Below are 23,623 nucleotides of genomic sequence, written 5' to 3'. Positions count from 1 at the left end.
GTCAATAACACATTGAATTATAGTATACTACCAATGGGATGATGCCTTCTTGGTCTTTCTCTTGCTTGCCCATCATGGTATATGACTTTCCGGCTCCAGTTTGCCCATAGGCAAAGATACAGACGTTATATCCCTCAAAGGCATGCAGAAGCATTTCCTCCCCTATGTCTTTATAAACCTGCTTTTGGCATGCAAAGTTCACATCTTCTGGCTGTTGAAGACAGAAACACACAGATCCCCAAGGGAAATCATCTTAAATGTCTCTAGAACAGCCATCCTGATCATAGTAGAATTAAAAATAGCAGCAGTGAGTTGCATAAGAGGCAGATTCACCAGTTAATGTGTCAAGAAACTCACCGTCGTATGCGACCAATAGGAATAGTCAAAGTTGAAGCTCTTGTTGTCCTTTGGCTGTTTTGGATTTATAATTGCTAGAAAGCAAAAAGAACATGTCTATAAGAATAAATCTACAATCTAATGGACAAAACAACAAACTACCATACATTCAACTATTTCCCCATTTTCATTCCATTCATGATCAGACCTGAAATCTCTTATGCCAAAAGAGGGTGCTAAAAACCTTATAATGAGGACAGAAGAACGTCATTATTCTTGTAAATATATTTATACACTACTGTCCAAATTATTATTATTTTTAAATAAATAATATTTTAATTCAGCAGGGCCGCATTAAATTTATCAAAAGTGACAGTAAAGACATTTATGTTTCAAAAGATTTATGTTAAATGCTGTTCCTTTAAACTTTTTTTCATAAAAGATTTCAGTTTCCACAAATATATTACGTAGCACAACTGTTTTCAACATTGAAAATAATAAGAAATGTTTCTTGAGCAGCAAATCAGCATATTAGAATGATTTCTGAAGGATCATGTGACACTGAAGACTGGAGTAATAATGCTCAAAATTCAGCTTTGACATCACAGGAATAAATTAATGTTTGAAATTGTAATAACATTTCACAATATTATTATTTTTACTGTATTTTTGATCAAATAAATGCAGCCTGGGTGAGTATAATAGACTTCTTTCCTAAATATTAAAACTTATATAAAAAACTTACCAAACCCAAACTTTTGAACAGTAAAGTACACTCCAAATAAACAAATAATTTACATTTAACTATAATTATAAATGATATGCCATTTATATAAATTAAGACCTGACTGTCTGTTTATGTATCCAGAAAAGCCATGTCCAAAAATGACAAAAATATTAAAAATCATTAAATATCTCAATGTAGTCATCATAACAGCATACTGGCAATATACCCTATAAGGCTATATGCATAATGTAGGCATGTTTCAAGACAGATGAGTTTAAGGAAGCGTGAAACATGCCATCCCTTGGGTTCTGGGAATGAGGTCATGAACCTCCCTGCATCCTCTCACTAGCACAAAGCCGTGCAGTGTGTCTGACCTCACACTCTGCATCAGCTGACTCTGTTTTCCCACTCATGTTGCAGGCAGAACAACAGGACGCTTGACAGTTTTTGGAGATGCTCTATAAACGGGGGCTGGAAATGCCACAGATTGGCCTGAAATGGGCAATGTTTCTGAACATGTACAGCTAGGATACAAAGCTTTTTGCTCCATGAGTTAAGAAAATGAAACAGAGATGAATATTTCTGGTTTCAGTTTATTTTGATGGTCCCTTCTGTTGACTCTAAGTAACGTTGCACCTACATGTCTACTAACTCTCATTAGAGTGTATTAGTAGACTAGTAGGGTTAGAATAAGTTGACATGTAGTTGCAAAGTTACTTATAGTCAGTAGAATGTCTGTTGGAGGACCATCACCATAAAGAATCAGCAAATATTAGCAGTCAGTCTACTAATACTCTAATGAGAGTTAGTTGATATGTAGCTGCAAAATTAGTTATAGTCAAGAAGCATTCAAAAGGGACCATCAAAATGAAGTGTTTCTACCATATTTCTTACTGTCCATGAAATAGTATTTTCCATTAAAAATATTACACATTTTTTTTATCATTATGGCAATATTATCTTGCTGTTTTATGTTTCTCTAGCATCATAGTAACAAATAATTTGTGTTATTGTGCCACTCTCCGCATCAAACAATATGAGATGAACCAGTCTCCATCTCTAAGTGAAAATGTGATTTTGTTCCTCATATTTTTGTTTTCATGGATTAATGCAAGAATATTACATATAAATTACTAAAATTCGAGAGTTTTGTTACTATGAAACAAATAGTAAGTCAACAAATCTAGTCAGGTGGTGACAGCACACCCAATCAATTAAAGCTAACCTTTACCAAAACCAAAAGCATGACCCCTTTGACATTTTCAAACCCATAAGCCTAGAGATGCAATATTTTCTCTCATGGGGGTGCTGACGAGAGACCATCAGAATAAATATTTCATTACGATCATAAATTATTACTACAGCATAGTGAGCACACTGGCATGCATCTCTTACTTAAATTAGTTCAAATGATCATTGACAGCAAGTGAAAACAGATGTTTTGAAAGAGCACTCACTGGTGGTGTTGCCTGACATCTGAATGATACACTTGCTATCTTTTCCAATCTCTCGTGAATTGAAGGGTCGGACCCTCACAGCTACTTTCACCGAGGCACATGCCATGGTGTCTGAGTGCTGGGGCTTTGCTACTGCACAGGATCTGATTGGACGAAGCCCTGCCAGGAATCAGAGGCCACCTGCCACCTGTAGAGAGAAACACTGACATGCTATGTGTTGCAATCATACATTTTTGTTTTTATAAAAAAAAAGGGGTATGAACATTTCTATTCTTTGTATATGTGAAACTTACTTCACTATAGAATAAAGAGTACTACAGTATAGAGGCAAAACGAGGCAAGAAATGTGTTAAGGCCTACACTTTAGATTTAGTACCTCAGCAGTTCACTTAGAACTAATAAAGACAATAAATAATTTGGGAAAAATCCCATGAATCTGTTCAGGATATTGACCTGGCTAAGTTACGCTATTGATAATCTAATTTAGGTAATGGAGCTCTCTGAGATCCAGACCATGACTCATCAGGACTATCGCATTCAGCAGATTACTGTACACTTGATATGGCTATGTGAATTCATAACCCCTAAAACTGTATTGCAAAACAGGCTTACAAACAGGTTTAGGATTCATATGGACACATTTACTTAACAAAATAACTAACAGCCTGTTCACAGCATATGTTACAAAGCATACATGCTGTGTAAATCATACTCTGGGTTAGTGACATTTCATTTTAACAACTCTTAAGAGACTATGACATCTCACATAATAACCCATTTGATAACTGCCCAACTGTGGATATCTTAATCCATTAAATGGGGAAAAGGGAAAAAAAGAAAAGGAAGTGGGTCAAAGTTACATAGCTTAAATTATTTCGTACTACAAAATATATTAGGCTACACATCATGGTTTAAATCAGTGATGGATTAGAAAAACTATCCATGTTTATTCTTTAAAAGAACCAAATTTAGGATAGGCTATATTTCAACATTTAATATGGAAAATTATCCTGTTCATTTCAAGTTGATTCTTTTTTTGTTTTACTGGCAACTTCAAGTGGGATATAGCCTAGCTAGCTACCTAAACGTTGTCAAAAATAAGTGAAATACTGAAAATAAAAAATGAAATGTAGCCTACTAAAAACAAGCTGTGGGTAGCCTACCCTAAATTTGAACAAGATTTATCCATAGATTTATCATATCCAGAAAAAGACTGGGCTGAGTGCCATCCTTCGAATGGAAAATCACAGTTATGTTTGTACACAATACGGCGCATTGAGCAAATGTTATTCGCGCACACACAGTCCTCGTAGAATCTACTGAAAATGGCTGCCCGTCAGCCTAGATACAGTCATGAATCAGCTGTGATGGACGGGCATTTGCGTCAGCATCCTTCAGTCCACCCGGCAAAACAAACGCAATGAATCCGTTTCAACGGCCATTAAGCAAATCACGGAGGACAAGCAGATATCCTAAACAAGGTTATAATATATAAATATGTATTCCATCTGTTTATATTTAGAGCTGCCTCTGCGTAGATGCTGCGATGCGGCAGTAACACCCCATATACACTGCTAGAGACGAGGCAAATAAAAAACGCTTCCAATATAATCAATGAAACTATCTACACAATTATAATCGACATCATTAGTTTGCAATGTAGCCTCCAATAGGAGCGCTCGAGGGTGTCGCGTCGCGGTAGACATGGGGTGTTAAAGTCTGTCTGTTACTATGGCACTATTTTCTCAGAGTCTTGAGTCCAGAGAAGAATACAAGCAAATATACAGAATTTCGAATTTCCGATATTAAATACGTAAATCGTTTCCTCCTCCACAAATATTAGTGCGTAGCTACTTTAATACCCGAACGCACCTCAAAATAATAATAGGCTAACGTTACTAATAAAAAAATATATATAAATAAAAAATACGGTTACGTCGTTCATATATATTCATACAGAAGCCATTTCACTCAGTAATTATCAGTTCAATCTTACCGGCCTTTGAAATTGAAAACATCTAAATGATGAAAAAGGCCCAGATTTCATGACATGGCCTCACCCTTTCAACATAAACAGCATCCTTCAGCACTGTGGCCAATCTCAGTCAATACTGTACATGTAAATAAGACTGACTAGAGCAATTATACATTAAATGTCCTTTGCTATCCAATAATAATAAAACAACTGATGTGTATATGCTAAAATAGTATCATTATAGTACAAGATCAAATTTGAACAAATAATTCTATCTATTCTGTGAAGGTTTTCCTTTTATAAACATCTATTTCCAGATCTTTTTCATTTTTTGCTGACGGTTTTGTATTCCACCAGCCTCTGTGTGGCTTTCCGGGCAAAACAAGAGTGGAATAGTGCACCACCCTCCTTATTCTCATTAGAGTCATGAAAAACACTGCTTATAAAATATAGGCCTAAACAAACAATAATCAAGATCTCACTTAACTGATTCCTGATGGCAATATCCTGTTGAGATTGCGGAAAGCAGCGAGTTATTCCATCAAGTCTGCTTCCATCCGCCGTCTTCTTCCTCACCCAGTTGTTTTATTTTTTCCTATGGGCTCTCAGCCTCTCCCTAGTTCAGCGACATCAATGCAGGTGGAGCCCCCCCTGGCAAGACCATCCGACTGAGGGAGACTGGTTTTGCAGGGTCTGGTACGCAGTGGTGCATCAAGAAGGGCCAGGCAGAGGGAGGGGTTAATGGATGTGAGGATGTGTTGAGAGAGAGTGTTTCTTCAGACTAACACAAAATGGCTCTTATGGTGGAGCCAAGGATGCTGATCAGCCGTGAGTCGCTGATGACATCATCAGTGTGGGAGCTAGCAGCATTGATGCAGCACAGGGAGTGGGAGGGAGGGAGGGAGCGAAAGAGAGAATGGGAGGCTGAGAGCCACAGACAGAAAGGGTGCGATAACAGCAGCATCACAGGACATTGTTAAAAAAGACCACGGTCATGAATTTGCTTTCGTGTCCTCGAATATATTATAAACCACAGTGTTAAAAGCACAAAGAGCTCATTTTAAATTCCAAGCTTAGCCAGCAGAGTCTGTGTCTCAGCCTGCACAGCACAGACCCCTCTCAATGAACTCATTATGAAGGCTAGAGGGTGCCAGCTAAGCTTATGCAAGGAGAAAAACAAGTTGGGTTCACTTAAAAAAAGGGGTCTGAATTATTTATTTATTTTTTAATTAATAATAATAAAAAAATTGGGGTAATATATATTTTTTAAAGAAATTCATTTTCTTTTCAGCAAGGATGCATTAAATTGATCAAAAGTGATAGGAAAGACATTTATAATGATACAAAAGATTGATATTCCAAATAAAGCTTTTGAACTTTCAATCATCAAATAATCCTGAAAAAATATTAAGCAGCACAACTGCTTTCAACATTGATAATATTAATAAATGTTTCTTGAATGCCAAATCAGCAGCAATCAGAGGATCATGTGACACTGAAGACTGCAGCAGCACAAATATTTTCAACATGGATAATAATAAGATATGTTTGAAGTAATAAGAAAATACTGAAGTAACGCATGCTGAAAATTCAGCTTTGCCATCACAGGAATAAATTATATTTTAAAATAAGTTAAAATTGAAAACAGTTAAAGTAAACCAAGTTACAGTTAAATCGCAGTAATATCACATCATTTTACAATATTTTTGATCAAATAAATAACCTTAATTCGCTGCCTTAAACTTTTAAGTACAATCAACTTAGATGTTTACGTAATTTCAACTTAAATTACATTAAACTGACTTTAAAAAAGTTTAACCTTGTATAACATAAAAAAAGTTACAAATTGCTTAACTTAGTTTGATGAGTTAAAGCAATGTAAAAACATATGTTGTCATACATTATTGATCATTAGGAGGCTTCTCTCGAAAACAATAAAAAAACTTACATACATACATTTTTTGTAAAAAATTTAAACTACTTTGATAGCTGTACAAAGTAATATAGACTGAACCATTGTCAATGGTGTGTGTGTGTGGTAGAGTGTGTGTGTGTGGGGGGGGGGGGGGGGGGGCCTTAAGCATGAGGCTCTAAAAACAAAAGTTAAATGTGTCTTGAATAGTTTTTCCAGTTTTCAGTGACATTGACATAAATTAAGAACCAAGTGTGAAAAATGTCCAGAGTTTTAATGTTATTAGATTTTTAACAAAAATTAAATATGTACCAAAACTGCCCCACACAGCTGGGGTAAAATGTTCCATTCTGAAAAAAGCAATTTGCTTTATACATTTACAGCAAAATCAGAGAACAAGTAGTTTTAGCTTAAAATTAAAAAGGCCAGCCAAAATAACAATAGATAAATGTGAATATTTGTTTATGAACCATGTTGAAAAATTTGAAAAATATTGTTAGCTGATGCTAACTTGAGGTAATTTTTAAATATAAAGTCCAAATATTTTTATTCAACCACCTTGATAGATTGCATCTGATGGAAAAACAAAGGATGTGATGTTCAGACCATGGTAACTACAGTAATTATGGGAAGCAATACCACAAGTTGGGGGCGTTTTTTTTTTTTTTTTTTTGTCAAAAATTGTCATCCTAAAAATATAATTATATTCTCCCTAACTACAGGCCTTACTATTCTCATATAATATATAACTGTGATTTTCTGCAAAACAACAAGCAGTAATTTTTCTTACTGCTGAAAATGATATCACTTGACGTGAAATCCGTTTTCTCTCAGGTACGCTACCAGTGTAAGCTTCACATTGAATACTTCTAAATCACTCTAGTCAACTTAGTCCATAGCAACAACCACAATATATCTTGACTTTATCTGGTGGTTATTTTGGGGAAAAAAAACATAAATATTCAATGTAAAACATAAAAAGTATAACAAATTTTTGAGATAAGATAAAAAGTAACATTGTGAAATATAGAGACACAATTATCTCTTTTTTCACTCTGATGCATAAGCAAGAAAAAAAATATTTTGAAGATAAATCTATTGTACTAGTCAAATTAAAAATGTAATAATAACTTCAATGGACTAAAATAGTTTTAGCAGAACAGCCCCATCTACTGGGCAGCTGACATCATTCTGCTCGTTATTACACAAGTGGATGTCAATTTAAATATATAATCCATTTTTGAATTAGCATTTGAAGGTCAACCACGTCAATATGGTCAATATGCATTGCATAAATGTCTTGTCTTTCACAAAAGCATGGCAAGAGTTGCATCTCTCTTACTCTGGCTTGTGAAGTGGGTGTTGACCTCCACCACAGTGCAAAGGGCACACAAGGGTAAACATTGCGTTTCCACTTATTTACTGTGCAGACTAATTATTTACTGCAGGATAAGTGATGGGGACCAGTGCTATGGTCAAAGTCCCTGCTCTGACATCAGCATCTGCTTCCTATGACACAAGACTGGTGTGTTTTTGGAGAATCGCTGTGTTCTGAATAGCTAATTTTGTACAGAGTAAGCAATTTAGTACCGAATGGGAACAGCACAATCTATTCATGTTAACACTTTGCTCATTCATTTACAAAATAGCTGAATATTAAATATATTTAAACTCACAAAATCATTGCATAATTAAAATAATACAATTAGATTTTAGTTACTAGATACATTATTATATTATAGAAATTATTCAAATGCAAATAATATGGAAAAACTAGTTTGCAACTTTCTTCACTGTACTATTACCATAGACATTTGTTGAAACAATTCTGAAAAATTGTAGTTTCTTTTAAACACTGAAATAAAACCACATTAAAAATTGAGAATCAAAATAACAAAATTGCATAAAGTTTGTAAACTGAAATATCAGAATTATATATGCACCAGCCATACATGCTCTGAAGATCTAGTGCAATGTGCTGCACAGACCAAGTGAGAGACAAATGAGATGAGTTGTAAGTACCAATGTTGTTCATGTGTGTTTGTTTACAACAACCAATCATACAGTCGATTGGTTGTTGTAAACAAACACACATGAACAACATTGGTACTTACAACTCATGAGCTGGTAAACAAGTGGACAATAAATGAATCAATAGAGCACTTTGTAAAGGATGTAAACAAAAACTCACTTTTGTCTGTTTGATAAAACATTTATGCAAATATGGGCCTTACTACTTCTACATTTCTCTTTACCTGAAGAGGGTATATAGAAGTTTTAAACTAACTAAACCAGCATCAAACTTACTTATCTCCTAATCTAACAATATGAATAGCCTAAATATAGGCTAAATATCCATTCAAAATATAAAATACTGCATTTAAATCCCTGTCCACCGATTGACTGCAACATTTTAATCTCTCAGTACAGCGCAGTTTAACTTTGTGAAAAAGTTCAGATAAACACCTGTGCTCTGTTTACGTAGCCTATTTTTGTGAGGTTTCAGGACACTAAGGGTTCAAATATCGAATCAAAGGACGAAAAAACTAAACAAAAAACACAGCCTTATATAATAATACAGGACAAGCTTCTCGATCATTGTGCTACTACCACCCTGTTCTATTTTGTTATGTTTTTCAGAACATCCCTCTTATCTACCCCTGAACCGTTATACCTTGTTTGGAAGATGAAGGGCGGGGGGATTTTGTGCCAAAAACATGACGCATGTTGCTGTGTTCGAGGGGTCAGAGACCCGTTTGTTTAAAATGGACGAACGAAAAGTTTTGTCCTTTTAACGAACTGCAGAGAGAAGAAACATGATGCCAAGGACTGTCCTATCCAGATGCGCGCGTTTGGCAAAGAAGGTGCCTTTGGAATGCGCGCGGTCCACCAAACACAGCGTCCACCGCGGGATGTCCTCCGTGACCATCCCTCCACCGGCGTGCATGCTCCGGCCGCTCGAGGCTCCATTCCGGTACCTGTTTGGACCAGGACCCTCCAATGTGCCGCCTCGTATTTTAGCGGCAGGGGGGAGACCTATAATAGGTCATATGCACTCGGAAATGTTTGAGGTAAATTTTACGCTGCGTTTTTGCACCAACGCATTTTAAAACTTTGATATGGGTCGATGGCAAATAAGAAAGTCTAGGTTTAAAACGCTCGTTCAAAGTTCTTAGAAATGTAATTTTTGTAATCATGTCGGTTTCATACATTTTTAAAAATCGTTAATAGACCTACCATTTAGCCTAAAACTAATAATTTATGTTTAAAATGATTTCATGACTTTCATAAAAACAAGCATTATTTTCAAAAACCTATTTAAAACATATTTTTCAAGGTAAAAAAAAACTATCTTCAAATATTTATATTCAAAACGTCCTTTTATAAAACTTAATAAAGTTGAAATATTAAATAATATTTTATTAACAAAATATTTTAAATACTTTATTATATAAATGATATAGTATTTTAAAACAAAAGAGCAATGAAGCATTTAAGAAATAATTATTTCAAAAAAACATGCCAAACTACTTGTGCCAACATTTCTTCTGGACAGAATCTCTGGGCTGCTTCACCACCTATGTGTTTTACTTTTGTTTGGATTTTTCAAAACAAAACAAAAAAATTAAATAATCAAGTCATTTTAATATATTTTTAATCATTGATTCATAGATCTGAGCTGCCTTTGTGGAAACTATTGAACTCTATTGAAACTATTGTTTTGAAGTTTCTAACAGTCAATGTACACATTTTGTCATAGATTATGAATGATATGAAGAAAGGAATCCAGTATGCTTTTCAGACCAGTAACAACATGACTCTGGCCATGAGTGGCTCCGGCCACACGGCGATGGAATGTGCAGTGTTCAACATTGTGGAGCCTGGAGAAAGTGTTCTTGTTGCCGTCAATGGAATCTGGGGAGAACGAGTTGCAGAAATCGCTGAGCGGATGGGTATGAATCTAATAACAATGTCATCCCATTGTTTGGTTCTTTATCTGTTGATGAGAGCACACTTTAAACACCTTTCTTTCCATAGGTGCAAAGGTTCACACCTTGGTAAAAACACCCGGAGGACATTTTACAACTGCAGAAATTGAACAGGTTAAAATGTTTACTTCATACATAAATTATAAGTTCCCATTGCATATTGTTTCTATTATAGCCACTGTATGTTATATGACTAGCAAAGCAAATCACTGCTCTTTAACCAACATTTGTCATTCTACAGGCTCTGGCTAAACATAAGCCTGTTCTCTTCTTTCTCACACATGGAGAGTCATCAGCTGGACTGGTGCACCCAATGGACGGCGTTGGTGAAATGTGTCACAAGTAAGAATATTCAACAATCATTTAGCTTAATGTCTGACTTCTATAGTACTATTTTTCTAAAAATGTTAATGATTCTTTTTGAGGTCTGTTTTGAAGATTTTATGATTGGCATAGGCTACACTGTAGAGATTCACAAATCAACTGTCAGGAGTGTAAAACAACATAAACATAAACATCTGGCTACTGGGAATAAATGAGGTCCGAGGAATGTTAAAATAATGTAAAGGGAAAATAAAAGGTGAATTAAAAACACGATTAAGTAGTTTTGTGTTCTGTATGGTCCACTGATGTGCTCTTGCGTGGTTTTGTTTCTACAGATACAACTGTTTGCTCTTAGTGGATTCAGTGGCATCATTGGGAGCTGCACCACTTTTAATGGACCAACAAAGTGAGTGGAAGACCATTTGATCATGTGCATATTCTAAATCTCTATGTAAAAGCCTGTGGATTAAATTCAACCATTTGTGTCCTACATAATGAATCCTCTTTTTCTTTGTAGATATTGATATTCTGTATACTGGATCCCAAAAAGCCTTGAATGCTCCACCCGGCACAGCACCAATTTCATTTAGCGAAAGAGCATGGTGAGGAGAGACTTGTGAATATATATATACGAGTATGTTTTTGCACACATAGAATCATTCTAACAATTAGTGGAATCAACTAATGTTCTTTATTTCCCCTCAAATGTGATATAGCCACAAGATGTTTAACAGGAAAACAAAGCCAGTATCGTACCTCCTTGATATGACCTACTTATCCAATTACTGGGGCAATGATGGCAAGCCAGACAGAATGTAAGTATGGTAAACACAAACAGTTTCTCTTGCAAGACTCAATAGTTGATTGAGTGAAGGATTGCGTAAAACTAACTGAACTATGTTTCAGATATCATCACACAGGACCTGTGTCTGGGTTCTTTGCCCTGAGGGAAAGTCTAGCCATCCTTGCTGAAACGGTAGGGGCTAGATATATAACACCTAGCTGGACATAATTAAATCTTAGATGCTTGTTTTCTTAACTATGTGTTTTTGTTTAAACTATAACAGGCTTGGTGCTTAGATTTATGAATCTATGATATTACATGCACTGCCATTCAAAAGTTTGGGTCAGTAAGATTTCCTTTTTTTTCTAATGCTCACCAAGGCTACATTTATTTGGTCAAAAAATACTGTAAAAACAGAAATACTATGATATATTATTAAAAATTTAAATAATTTTCAGCATCATTACTCCAGTCTTCAGTGTCACATGATCCAGTTCAGAAATCATTCTAATATGCTGATTTGCTGCTCAACAAACATTTATTATCAGTCCTTATCAGGATAATTTGATAAATAGAAATAGAAATCTTTTGTAATATTATAAATGTCTTTACTGTCACTTTTGATCAGTTTAACATGTCCTTGATATAAAAAAAAAAAAAATCTTACTGACAGTAAACTTTTGAACAGTAGTGTTTATTGGATACAAAATATGGCAGTTAATACATTTAAAGGATCTTTAATGAGTAGTATGTGATGTCATGGGGTTAATCATTCTTAAATGCCCGCTCAAGGGTCTTGAGAACTCGTGGAGGCATCATAGAGAAGTTGCAGAGTATCTTTGGAAAGGCTTGGAAGACCTGGGCTTGAAGCTGTTCATCAAGGACAGGGTAACTTTTGTTGTTGAATTCACTTGATAATTCTGAGAACAATAATATACCCTAAAAGAGAGCGCAGTTAAACTATATTCCCATTTCCGAAGGATTTGAGATTACCCTCAGTAACCACCATTGCCATCCCTGAGGGATATAACTGGAAGGAATTGCTGGCTTACCTCCTGAAGCATCACCAAATAGAGTTTACAGGAGGTCTAGGGCCCTCTGTTGGCATGGTGAGTAAAAGGTAGTAAACAAGACATAAGTGCACGACAACACATCCAACTACATACTGAATCATTATCCGCTGAACTGATTTCTAGGTAATGCGGATTGGACTCATGGGATACAACTGCAACAAGGCCAATGCTGCGATGGCTCTCGCAGCTCTGGAAGACGCTTTAAAGCATTGTCGAAAGACCAACGCCTAAAGGCAACCTGTTTATCTGTTAATTTTTGCAATTTCTTATGGTGATGCTTGTAGTGTGGATATTACACATTAATGTAAAGGGAGAGCTATTATATATGATGTTTTCATGACGGCTGGTATAATGGAGAAGAATTTTAGCTGATTCTAAATTTTCATCAATCAAAACCAGCCATTTTGAACAGTGTTTCTCAATGTCCTTTTAACGTTTTCGAAAAGCATCACTCCAGCACTTGAATGACCTTCATAAAAACATTACTGAGAAATAAATCATTCATACAAATTCAAAATTTGATTTTAGTTACACAGTAAACATGATGTTCACACACCATTGTGTTATTGATTGTCTTAACTGAATTTACTCTACTTCATGAAACTATGAAAAATTGGATGCCAAAAATAAACAACTTTTACCAAATTTAAATTTAGCATTTCCAGACTAAACAACAGTTCTTGAAACTCAACAACAACAAAAAATGTCAGACTTAAACATTAACAAACTGACAAAGAGGCATCATTTTCATGAATAAGAAATGAGAAATAAAATCATCTTTGGATATTTACAACTCAAAGCACTGGCAGAATCATTCCAACTTTTCTAAATGGAAACCAACCAGATATTGCAACATTTTCAAGATTCTTCCCCAAAGCGCCTTTTCACTTTTGCTGCTGGGAATGAAGTAATTAACTGCACCAAAAAGCACTGCTGAAGGTCTTCCATCCACACAAAGGTCATTCTGACCTTTCCCTCCATATCCTCGTATATGATGATGAACTGGTCACCTGCGTATTCCAAGTCCACCACTCTGAGCTTATTGCACATCTTAACAGGAGAACTCACACACCAGAAGGGACGCTGAGCCTCATCCAGAACCGTCAAAGTCATCATACAGCAACGCTAGACAGGTGGAGCAAGTAAACATTAATACTTTTCAATAAAGAAGGAATGTTTAAGACATGCATATCTAAACAAAATGCATAATAATAAACAGGGCACACTTATCTATTACAACGCATACAGTAAGTCTTCAGCATTTTGCCCCATTCACACACAGCATGATACCTACCCATCTCTTTATAGACAATATCCGAAGAATAGCATGCCAGCACTAACCCGTCAGTTCCAGGGAGAAATACAGTCTTGAGTGTAAGAATTAGGAATCAATCATAGGTACCTCAACATCTCCCTGCAATCCCTCTGCTTGCCATGGGACACTGATCTTTGCCACAGGCTTGTGCTGAGGCACATCAGACAAATCAATGGCGACCAACTGCACATAGTCCCCTTGAAACGGCGCTGTAAAGCACAAGAACAAATGTGCAAACACTCTTATTATTCATATCATCTTATTTAAACTTGTTGAAAATAAATTAGTTTAGTGAAGTTTCGAGTTCTAGCACATCAGACTATGAAAAAAGAAAGTAAAAATGGGTTTTCGTCAATATACGCCTTGCTATGGCTAAATGAGACACTCCATAAAATGGCGTGAGCTTAAAAATATTTAGAAATATAAAAATATTATTGAAAATAATATTTAATGATACATTTTATGTTTTAGTGGTGAAACACGATGATTATTTATTTATTTACTATGGTAATAAAACATTACAATTATATCATTTTATTTAAATATCAAAATGTCGATCAAAATATGTTGAAAATAAATTAGTTTAGTGAAGTTTTCAGTTTTAGCACACTTTTTGAAGTTGAAGTTATTAACTATATATTTACCTCTGCTGATGTAGAGTGGGGAAAAGCGCTGACACATGATTCGCTGAAGTGGATTGTGAAGCACAATGTGCAGTGTGTATCCATGTCGTCCATGGTCAGAGTCCAGAGCAGTGTCCTCCGTGGGGATGTAGGGACTATTGATGTGAACGAAGAAACTTTACATGTTAAGGGACTATACGTTATCGACTTCAGCAGCATACTAAATAACCATAATGCCCATTAAGAGTTCAGTACCAAAATGATGACCCAAGGAGACTTCTTTCAATCAGTTTGTTGAAGTGAAGGTTGACCATGACAAAGGCAATTTTCCAATTGCCCTGCAAACACCACCAATGAACATAAAATAAAAACAACATAGACAAAACTTCCATATAGACGTGAAGTTAAATAATGTTTGCAATAACAATATAAAGTTTATTTTCTAAAAGAAAATCTGAATAATTTATATTAGGGATGCACCAATCAATCAGCCAATAGATAATTATTTTCATGTTATGTGTGATAATGGCTGATATTCAAATACACTATGCTATTTTGTCTAAATGACTGATTTTAATTTAAATGCTGCAAGTAAATATAGGCATATGAAGAATAACAAATTTTAAGAATCTATTTCAAATATGTTTTAGATCTGCTTATCCTATTTCCTTACATAACATCACATAAAAAACTAAGGTGAACTATACTGTATTGGGCATTCAAGGTGAACAATGTGAAGGGCATCCATTTACTGATTAGATTTAACAGTTTCCTTTGAAGAAGTTTTGTTAGTCTTTGATCTTTTTACTAAGAGTTGAACTATGTGTGAATGTTTACCTAGTCTTAGTTCTCGTGACCATGTGTTGTTTATACAATTTGGGGGGTACCATTATCTCAGTTGAGGGTAATTGCCTCTATTGTCTTTAGATGATTAGATTCAGTAGTCATCTCTAAGGCTGTGTGTAAGTTCAGCACCTTTAAGGACAGCCCACTGAATTGCCTATAAGATACCATGTAAAGTTCCCTCAGTCAGATCATGTTGGAAGTACTACAGCAACGTACAGCGGAGTTCTCAATAAAGAATAACTTCCGTTGAACGCGATCCCAACTGTCTCCTGGTCTCTGCTTCGATGAAAGAAAACTTTACAACAGATGGTGCCCCGTGACCCGGATGGAGAAAAAGGAAACTCAAAGAACTTCAAGCTCAAAGAACTGAATCTTGAAACTTCAAGCTCAACAAAAGATCTGACAAAGATTGCCAGACGGAATCTTTCCAGCTTCCTCCAGATTGAAAACTTCAAGCTCCAAAAAGATCTCAATGCCTGACTGAGTTCCAGACTGAATCTTGAAACTTCAAGCTCAAAGATCTCAACAAAGCTGACTGAGTTCCAGACGAATGTTTTCTGTACAACCAACGATTCGGTGAGTTTCACTCTATTCAAAGAACCAATGCAGACCAGTACAAATTTGTTTTCCTCTGCGCCGACAGAGAAGAAGTTAACAAACAGCTGCAGGGTTTTGTTAACTAAGTTATCCTCTAAAGTCTTTTAGAGATTAAATTTATCCTCTGTTTCTTGTCAGGCAGGGAAGTTTTAGCGTAAAGTGCTAGTAATTTGTGTTATCCTTTGCTCTGGGCAAGGAAGGTTAACAATAGTTGATCTGTGTTAACGTGTACCCTCTGTTTGTAAGACAGTAGAGAGAAGTTTAGTGTTTGTTTGTGTGGTAACATAGAAATTCACAAAATGTTTAGGAAAAGTACTAGACTGATTACACCTTTATGGACAGATCGTGAATTCAAGTCTTTGTTATCAGAGCACATGGACTCCATCGTGACTGAGCCAGTCAGATTGAATTTAACAAAGAAATTTGGCATTGATCCAGACAAAGTATGGTCAATTGAAGATTGTAAGAAGGTACTAGGAGAAAGTATTCGCAAGAACAATGTGAAAGCCATTATCTGTTGTCACAGAGAATTTGGTTTAACACTAGCTACAGAACAGTCTAAGCGCAACTCAGAGCTAGAGAAACAGATCAAAGAGCTCCGTACTAGATTATCTTCTGTGACTAAGAAAGTAAACCGCAACAAAAATACAGAAAAAACTGATGTGGAAGAAGTTAGTCAGCCTGATAACAATTATCCTGACTTAAAAGCTTTCTTTGAAACAGATGTAGCCGTCCAATCAGTAACGGATGAGCCTGTAGATTCAGTGCAGGTTTGTGGGGCTAGGAGAAGATCTCAGGGAACTGAAAGTGCTACTCCCAACTCTTCTGTTGTCCAAACACAAACTGTTGCCAAAACATCTTTAGGTCCTAAAGATATTGAGAGAATTGCTGAAAGTTTGCCATCAATGCAAATAAATTTTTCTGAGTTTAGGAGAGAGTTGTCCAAAAAGATGCGGCTCTACGATATGTCTCTAGCTGAAATCACCCAGCTAATATCACAGATCTTGACTGAGTCAGAATTCAATGATTTTGAAAGTGCTGTAAACAATTCTGAGTTTCAAAATGCCAGAAAAGATGAATTGAGAGATGGAGTTTTGAGAGTGTTAACGAACATTGTTGGACCGAACGTGGACTGGTCAAAGATCACTAGTTGTGTACAGAAGAAGGGTGAAACTGTTTGTGAGTACACAGAAAGATTTTGCCAGACCGCTGCTGCTTACAGCGGAATTGCTGACACTTCAAAGAAGGTGCTAGGTGATAATGGTCCCCTAGTTCGCACATGGTTACAGGGTTTTCTGTCAGAACATAAAAAGGCATTGCCTTACTTAGAACTAACATGGTCCAATAGAACCCTGCAAAACAACTTGGACAAGTTAGCTACTTGGGAAAGAGACGTTGATGTCAAGGCAAGAGTAAAAATTGCAGCAGCATCCTTTAAGGTCAATTCAGAGAAACAGAAACGCAAATGTCCTAGAGAAGCCAGTTGTTCTTACTGTGGCAAGCACGGACATTTTGGAAAAGAATGTAGAAAAAACAAAAATAACTTAAGACAAGTTAACAATGTTATGCAGCTTTTACTAAATTTGTTTGCTACTTTGAAGCAGCCCCTCCCCTCGTCATTGGACTCGTGGGTAAGCTTTTTGAGGTGTTAACCATTTGGGCTGTGATTGCTTAATCTCCCCAGTAACTTACAACAAAGACGAAAGACTTATTGACTGTCACAGCCTTTGTTTGGGGGACATTTAGTATACTCACAGCCTTAAATGTTATACCACAGAAACATTACAATCAGACACCATCCTCTGTTATGATGCCTACTAGGACTGATGTTTCACTGGAGAATGGAAATGTGCCAATTTTCTCACACACTCTACAGTGTGCACACAACAGGGACAGAATAGGACACATAGACCAGTGCGGAGCCCATGGAAGAACCGAAGTGCAACAGGCCTCGGGGGTCAGCCATGTGGTGAAGAAAGAATGAAACAACAAAAGTAGACTCTGAAAACGATACAACCCGTATTTAAACAAATACTGCTACAACCCTAGTGTTTGAAGAAATACTGCTCTGTCGTCTCTTGTTTTCTTTCTTACTCTGTGCAGATAAATACTTGTTCCGAGATCCATATGCAACGACGTCTCACCTGCATATGAAGCCACAACCTCAAGAAGACAACTAGACCCATTGATGAACGAACTATCCCAAAAGAAAAAGAAAAAATACACAACGCAGAGACCTATGGGAACTTCAGTCATCCATCAGAAAACTTGAACAAACTACAAGACATTCTCGATCTTTACAACATATGACTGAAGATAACTCTTCATGGTTCGGAAACCTGTTAATATCAAGTGTGTCAACCAACAAATGACTCACGTCCAGCACAAGGAAATAACAGTTTTCAACCAGAAATACAATTACTCTTAAGGACTTCACAGACCCTAATTGCATGTTTTGTTTCTGTGTCAGCATGCAATTACAGATGAACAACACAGATCATGCTTGTGCCTGTAACTTTTTCAAGTTACACAAATGAACTTTTAAGTGTCTAAATTTGTATTTTGTGAGAGTTTTTAAAGGTGCCATAGAATGTGAAATTGAATTTATCTTGGCATAGTTAAATAACAAGAGTTCAGTACATGGACATGACATACAGTGAGTCTCAAACACCATAGTTTTCTCTTTCTTATTTAAATCTCGTTTTTGAAAAACACCCCTGAAAAACGGGCGAATCTCCACATAACACCAACTGTGACGAAACCGATGGGATCATTAATATGTACGCCTCTAAAAATTTGCATATGCCAGCCCATGCTCAATGCCAGGCGAAACTGCACAGCCGAATCATCAGAAGTTCTGCAGGTGAAGAAACAAGCAGGAGGAGGATCATAGGGAAAATGGCAGATCTATCTATAATCTATCTATCTATAATCGGATACCGCTACAGTTTAATTCGAAGTTGTTTAGTTGCTCTGCCCATTTCACCACGGACTGTTACAACAATATCAAGCAGCCAGGCTTCTCTCGGCGTCTCAAACGGACGAAGGGGGCAATTTCAACTAACGTTATATTCCCGCAAGCGGCAAGTAGGGATTTTATTAACGATAATTTACATTGTGTTATCTAGATCCAGCGCGATATTGTTTTTTCCTCGAGAGACATCATGGCTTGCAAACGAGCGAACGAAGCATGGCAGTTGCTCAGTGTTTGGTTGTACAAATGAACACAAAAATATTTTTTTGCTCCTTCATCCGAGCCTCTGGAGAACCAGTGGGTTATGTGAATTTCTGATGTGTAATTGTTCAAATTCAGACAGATAATCTTTCTTTCAAAGTCGTTCAACATTGTTTATGCATCAGTATATCGCGTTGCAGTGATAAGATCTTCATTCACGCGATCAACAGGCTGTCATCTGCTCAGTGCTCATCACTGAAACCTTTTATGTGATGGGAATAGATCTAAATACTTAAAAAAAAAACTTCTCATGATTCGTTAATCCCGATAGCTGTAATAGTAAAAACATATAAAAGCTGTAATAGTAAAAGTTTTCCAGATAGCTCTACATGTAATGCCAGATATTTCATATGCAAGCATGTCAGCCAATCACAGCAGTGGGCAACAACACTGAAGTCTCACAGCAGACACGCCCCTTCAAACAGAGTGTTCAAATCAATGGATGAAATCAGGCTAGGAAATATGCCTTTTATTTCTAAATTATAACAAATTTTGATCTAAAAAACATACTAACATTATAAGGGCACCCCAGGAAACATTATAAAATAATAAAATAATCCATTCTATGGCACCTTTAAGAACTCTCAAACGGGGGACTGAAGAATAACAAATTTTAAGAATCTATTTCAAATATGTTTTAGATCTGCTTATCCTATTTCCTTACATAACATCACATAAAAAACTAAGGTGAACTATACTGTATTGGGCATTCAAGGTGAACATGAGGGCATCCATTTACTGATTAGATTTAACAGTTTCCTTTGAAGGGGTTTTGTTAGTCTTTGATCTTTCTACTAAGAGTTGAACTATGTGTGAATGTTTACCTAGTCTTAGTTCTTGTGACCATGTGTTGTTTATACAATTTGGGGGGTACCATTATCTCAGTTGGGGGTAATTGCCTCTATTGTCTTTAGATGATTAGATTCAGTAGTCATCTCTAAGGCTGTGTGTAAGTTCAGCACCTTTAAGGACAGCCCACTGAATTGCCTATAAGATACCATGTAAGGTTCCCTCAGTCAGATCATGTTGGAAGTACTACAGCAACGTACAGCGGAGTTCTCAATAAAGAATAACTTCCGTTGAACGCGATCCCAACTGTCTCCTGGTCTTGCGTCGATGAAAGAAAACTTTACAACACATAACAACATAAAAAGGTACAATGTGAATAATGGACATACATTTTTAGATTTGCTATGGATTCTATTTAACAGTGTTATTAAATAAGTTTGCACAATTCTGGAAATTTTGTTTAAAATAGAGAACTCAATTCTCCCATGATATTGAATGGACAACTACACAAAATAACTTGCCATTTACTAGGTTCTGACAAAATGTTGATGTCTATTTAAAAAAAAATATTTAATTTGAATCGATTATTTAAAATAAATAAACCAGTTTGAAAAAATTGAATGAATGATTCAATGACTCGCACATAAAGGCTTAATACAATCTTAACCTTGCATAATTGATACAATCTTTATTTAAAGCATCAAAGTACTATCACAAACTGATTTACTCTATTTTGATCACGACTGTAGACAACAGTGTTTATATTCGAACTATAAACTTTTATCCCAGTACTTCAGTAATAATCTGAATTATTTGAACACGTAAATAATGATACTGTGTGGTTGAAAATTTGTTTGTGAAGCTGTTTCATACCTAAACATGACAACTGTTTTATCTGGGTCAGCGGAAGCGCCAACACATATTCATGTGATTGTACTTGTTGTCAAAGGTTTAATTGACATAGCTGAATTGTAGTAATTTAGGAATAAGATCACATGGGTGTTTGAATCAAGATCACAATCTTTTAACGATTAATTTTGCTGCTCTGTTATCAGTATTTTAATAATTACCTTTAAGTGAGCTTAGATGATGGCATTTAAATGTAAAATGTAAAATGCACAAATAAATATCCAATATTAACCAATCAACCAATCTGATATTAACCAGTAAAAAAAACTTTAAAAAAATATGGTACAGAAATACTGTACTGAATTGTGCATCCCTAATATATTGAAATGATCTGAATTTTGCTAAATATATCAACATACCCGCCAGACTCCGACAATGATCCCATTATTAAAGCGCAGCAACTTCACAAGCTTGTCAGCACCAAGGAATGACCAGTGTACACTTTTATCAAAACTTGTCTTGTGAATCAGAGAGCGCCACCTTGGCCTACACATAAGAGGCATTAGTCAGATGAGGGTATGAATGTATGAGCGTATGCATGCTTCAGATTTTTCAGCTGTGTTCCTTACTTGTCTCGTGAAGCTGGTAGAGATGGACCCATTATTCCATGAAGCTTCAGGCCATTAAGACTGCTCATGAACGGCCAGGCACCACGGTTCCAGTACACCGTAACTGATGAATCTTCAAAGAAAGTGTGCGTCTGCTTAAAGACACTTTCACGTCCATTCTTACTTATGAGTGTGATCTCCCACTGAATGTGTAATCTCCTGTAAAACAAAGTAACCAAAGATGTAGTTCCTCGTTTTTTACTATGGACGTTCCACTTAAGTTTGACAGATGCTCTAAACTTTATAGATAGACTAACAATCGTTTTAATCAATACTTTTTTTTACTTGTATTCACCCTTTTCTACTTCAATAGATTTACTCTATTTAGGTTTAAAAATGCATTTACTTTTATTTGTCTCTCATATCATAGCAAGAGCAATATAGCATAGCAAGACATATATTTTGACCATTTAGACAAAAAAGCACCCAACTACAGCTACAAATTTTATTTTACTATACAAAAAATAAGCATACACTGACTACAACATAATCATCAGTTATTTATATTTCATTGGTTCTCTCTTGTTTTTGCATGTTTATAAAAAAAATGACGACAGCCTGGCTAAAAATTATTCCTGCACAACTTGTATGTTTTATTGCATTATCACAAATAAAACAAATGACTCCAAGCCCATCTATGCAATATGATTACAAAATCTTTAAAAAAAAAAATGTTTTAATAATAATATTTAAATAAAGCGTGATTATGTAAATGACTTCACTTCTGGCCACTACTGAACAAATAATATTTAAAATATTTATTGTTTTCGTGGTGAAGCAATGCTTATTTATTAATTCATTATTGTAATAAATCATATTAAAACGATTACAAATATTCTGCATGTTTTTTATATCTGTTATTGGACATACAAACATTAAACAAATGAAATTAACAAAACATCAGTACCGATTGGGAAAAAATTATATTACTCAATCTCTACTAAATTTTGAATAACAATTTGTTGTTTCATAAATGCTTTGCTTAATGTGTGTTACTTTGTGCTATTCCCACTTGGTTTGATATTTTGAGGCATTCATACAGTTTAGGTGTGGCTAAAGTGCTCAGCTACTTTTGGGGTATGCTTTAGTTCTGGGTAATATTAAATATATGTTATGCAGGTAATGAAACATGCATTTGTGGTCCCAAAAGATTTCTTTTTCTGCCCTGTTCAAAGAAAAGCAGTGAGTTCTCATTTCCTACCTGAGAACATGCTCTGTAAGAGCTGGCATGCCCGTGTGCGGGTTCATGTGTCTTAGCTCCGTTTTCCACGTGGAGTCCTTGCAACCAGCCATCTCCTTGAGTAGCAGCTTCTTCCAGTATCCCACAGGTTTCTCTTCCATACTTGTGCTGCTCACGGCTTCTGTCATCATGCTTCCTCTGGGTCTCCACTTTTTCTTCTCAAGCTGAGAAGAATACAACACAGACCACAGAGCACTGGACATCTATGTTAATATATATTATTCCTTATTCAAATTCTTTATATCATGAACTCACTTGCTGCTAGCCAGATCATGAAACCGCTTGTTGACAAAGCTGATATTGAACAGAGAGTAGGCATCCAGAAAAGAACAAATCTTCAGGATTATCTCAGAAGGCAACCTGGACAGACAAGGAATAGTGCAGTTTTTTGTATGTTGAAAGACTACAATGGCATGCAATAAAATACATTTTAAACTTATAGGCCTGGTTTCACAGACAAGGCTTAGATTAAGCTAGGATTTGGCCTTAGTTTTTATAAATGTGCACTAGAAACAATGTCAGTGACAAATTTTAAGACATGTCAGTGCAAGTTACTTTCAGTTAAAGGGGACCTATTATGCAAAATTCACTTTTACATGGTGTTTGAACATAAATGTGTCGCAGTGTGTGTATACAACCACCCAATAATGGTAAAAATCCACCCACTCCTCTTTTTTTAATCCCCATAAATCATAAGCAGTGTCTCAGAACAAGACGTTTGCAGATTGTAGCTTTTGTGATGTCACAAATGCTTAGGCCTCTCCCACAACTGCTGACGGTCCCTGAGTGAGCTGTACACAATCCTCCGTGTTTATCTCCTTGAAAGATCATTTAACAGCGGCATTCAAGTAAGACATTTATTTTTATTAAAGCTACTAAAGTTA

At 35.9% G+C, this 23,623-nt stretch overlaps 3 protein-coding genes across 15 annotated transcripts in view; 1 reads left to right on the top strand and 2 right to left on the bottom strand.

The window, feature by feature from the left end:
- Window positions 1–5,285, bottom strand: part of kif1ab (kinesin family member 1Ab) — a 31,978-nt gene extending 26,693 nt beyond the window's left edge. For all 13 annotated transcript variants that reach the window (XM_084120510.1, XM_084120515.1, XM_084120517.1 and 10 more), the window contains exons 1-4: window positions 4,983–5,285; window positions 2,521–2,707; window positions 358–431; window positions 32–211 (exon numbers count right to left, since the gene is read on the bottom strand). In XM_084120510.1, coding sequence (XP_083976636.1) covers window positions 32–211; window positions 358–431; window positions 2,521–2,626 — 360 coding nt within the window. In that variant the 5' untranslated portion in view covers window positions 2,627–2,707; window positions 4,983–5,285. The remainder of the gene's footprint in view (window positions 1–31; window positions 212–357; window positions 432–2,520; window positions 2,708–4,982) is intronic.
- Window positions 5,286–8,964: 3,679 nt separating this feature from the next.
- Window positions 8,965–13,233, top strand: agxtb (alanine--glyoxylate and serine--pyruvate aminotransferase b). Its single transcript, XM_084120409.1, has 11 exons — window positions 8,965–9,478; window positions 10,168–10,360; window positions 10,446–10,510; window positions 10,638–10,738; window positions 11,056–11,126; window positions 11,238–11,322; window positions 11,437–11,535; window positions 11,627–11,696; window positions 12,297–12,392; window positions 12,485–12,613; window positions 12,701–13,233. Exons 1-11 carry the CDS (start codon window positions 9,224–9,226, stop codon window positions 12,806–12,808), a joined length of 1,272 nt encoding a protein of 423 aa, XP_083976535.1. The 5' UTR covers window positions 8,965–9,223; the 3' UTR covers window positions 12,809–13,233.
- LOC311087519 (F-box only protein 15) lies at window positions 12,909–22,942 on the bottom strand (the record flags this gene model as incomplete). Its single annotated transcript, XM_084120844.1, has 7 exons — window positions 12,909–13,702; window positions 13,980–14,101; window positions 14,537–14,670; window positions 14,771–14,853; window positions 21,251–21,377; window positions 21,461–21,658; window positions 22,701–22,942. The coding sequence occupies 7 exons, from the start codon at window positions 22,940–22,942 to the stop codon at window positions 13,436–13,438; spliced, it is 1,173 nt and encodes a 390-aa protein (XP_083976970.1). The 3' UTR covers window positions 12,909–13,435.
- Window positions 22,943–23,623: the final 681 nt, after the last annotated feature.

This window comes from Abramis brama (assembly GCF_963993115.1).
Source record: "Abramis brama genome assembly, chromosome: 7".
In the NCBI taxonomy this organism is placed as follows: Eukaryota; Metazoa; Chordata; class Actinopteri; order Cypriniformes; family Leuciscidae; genus Abramis; species Abramis brama.
Note: the sequence above shows the minus strand (reverse complement) of the source record. Positions and strands in the feature narration are given on the sequence as shown.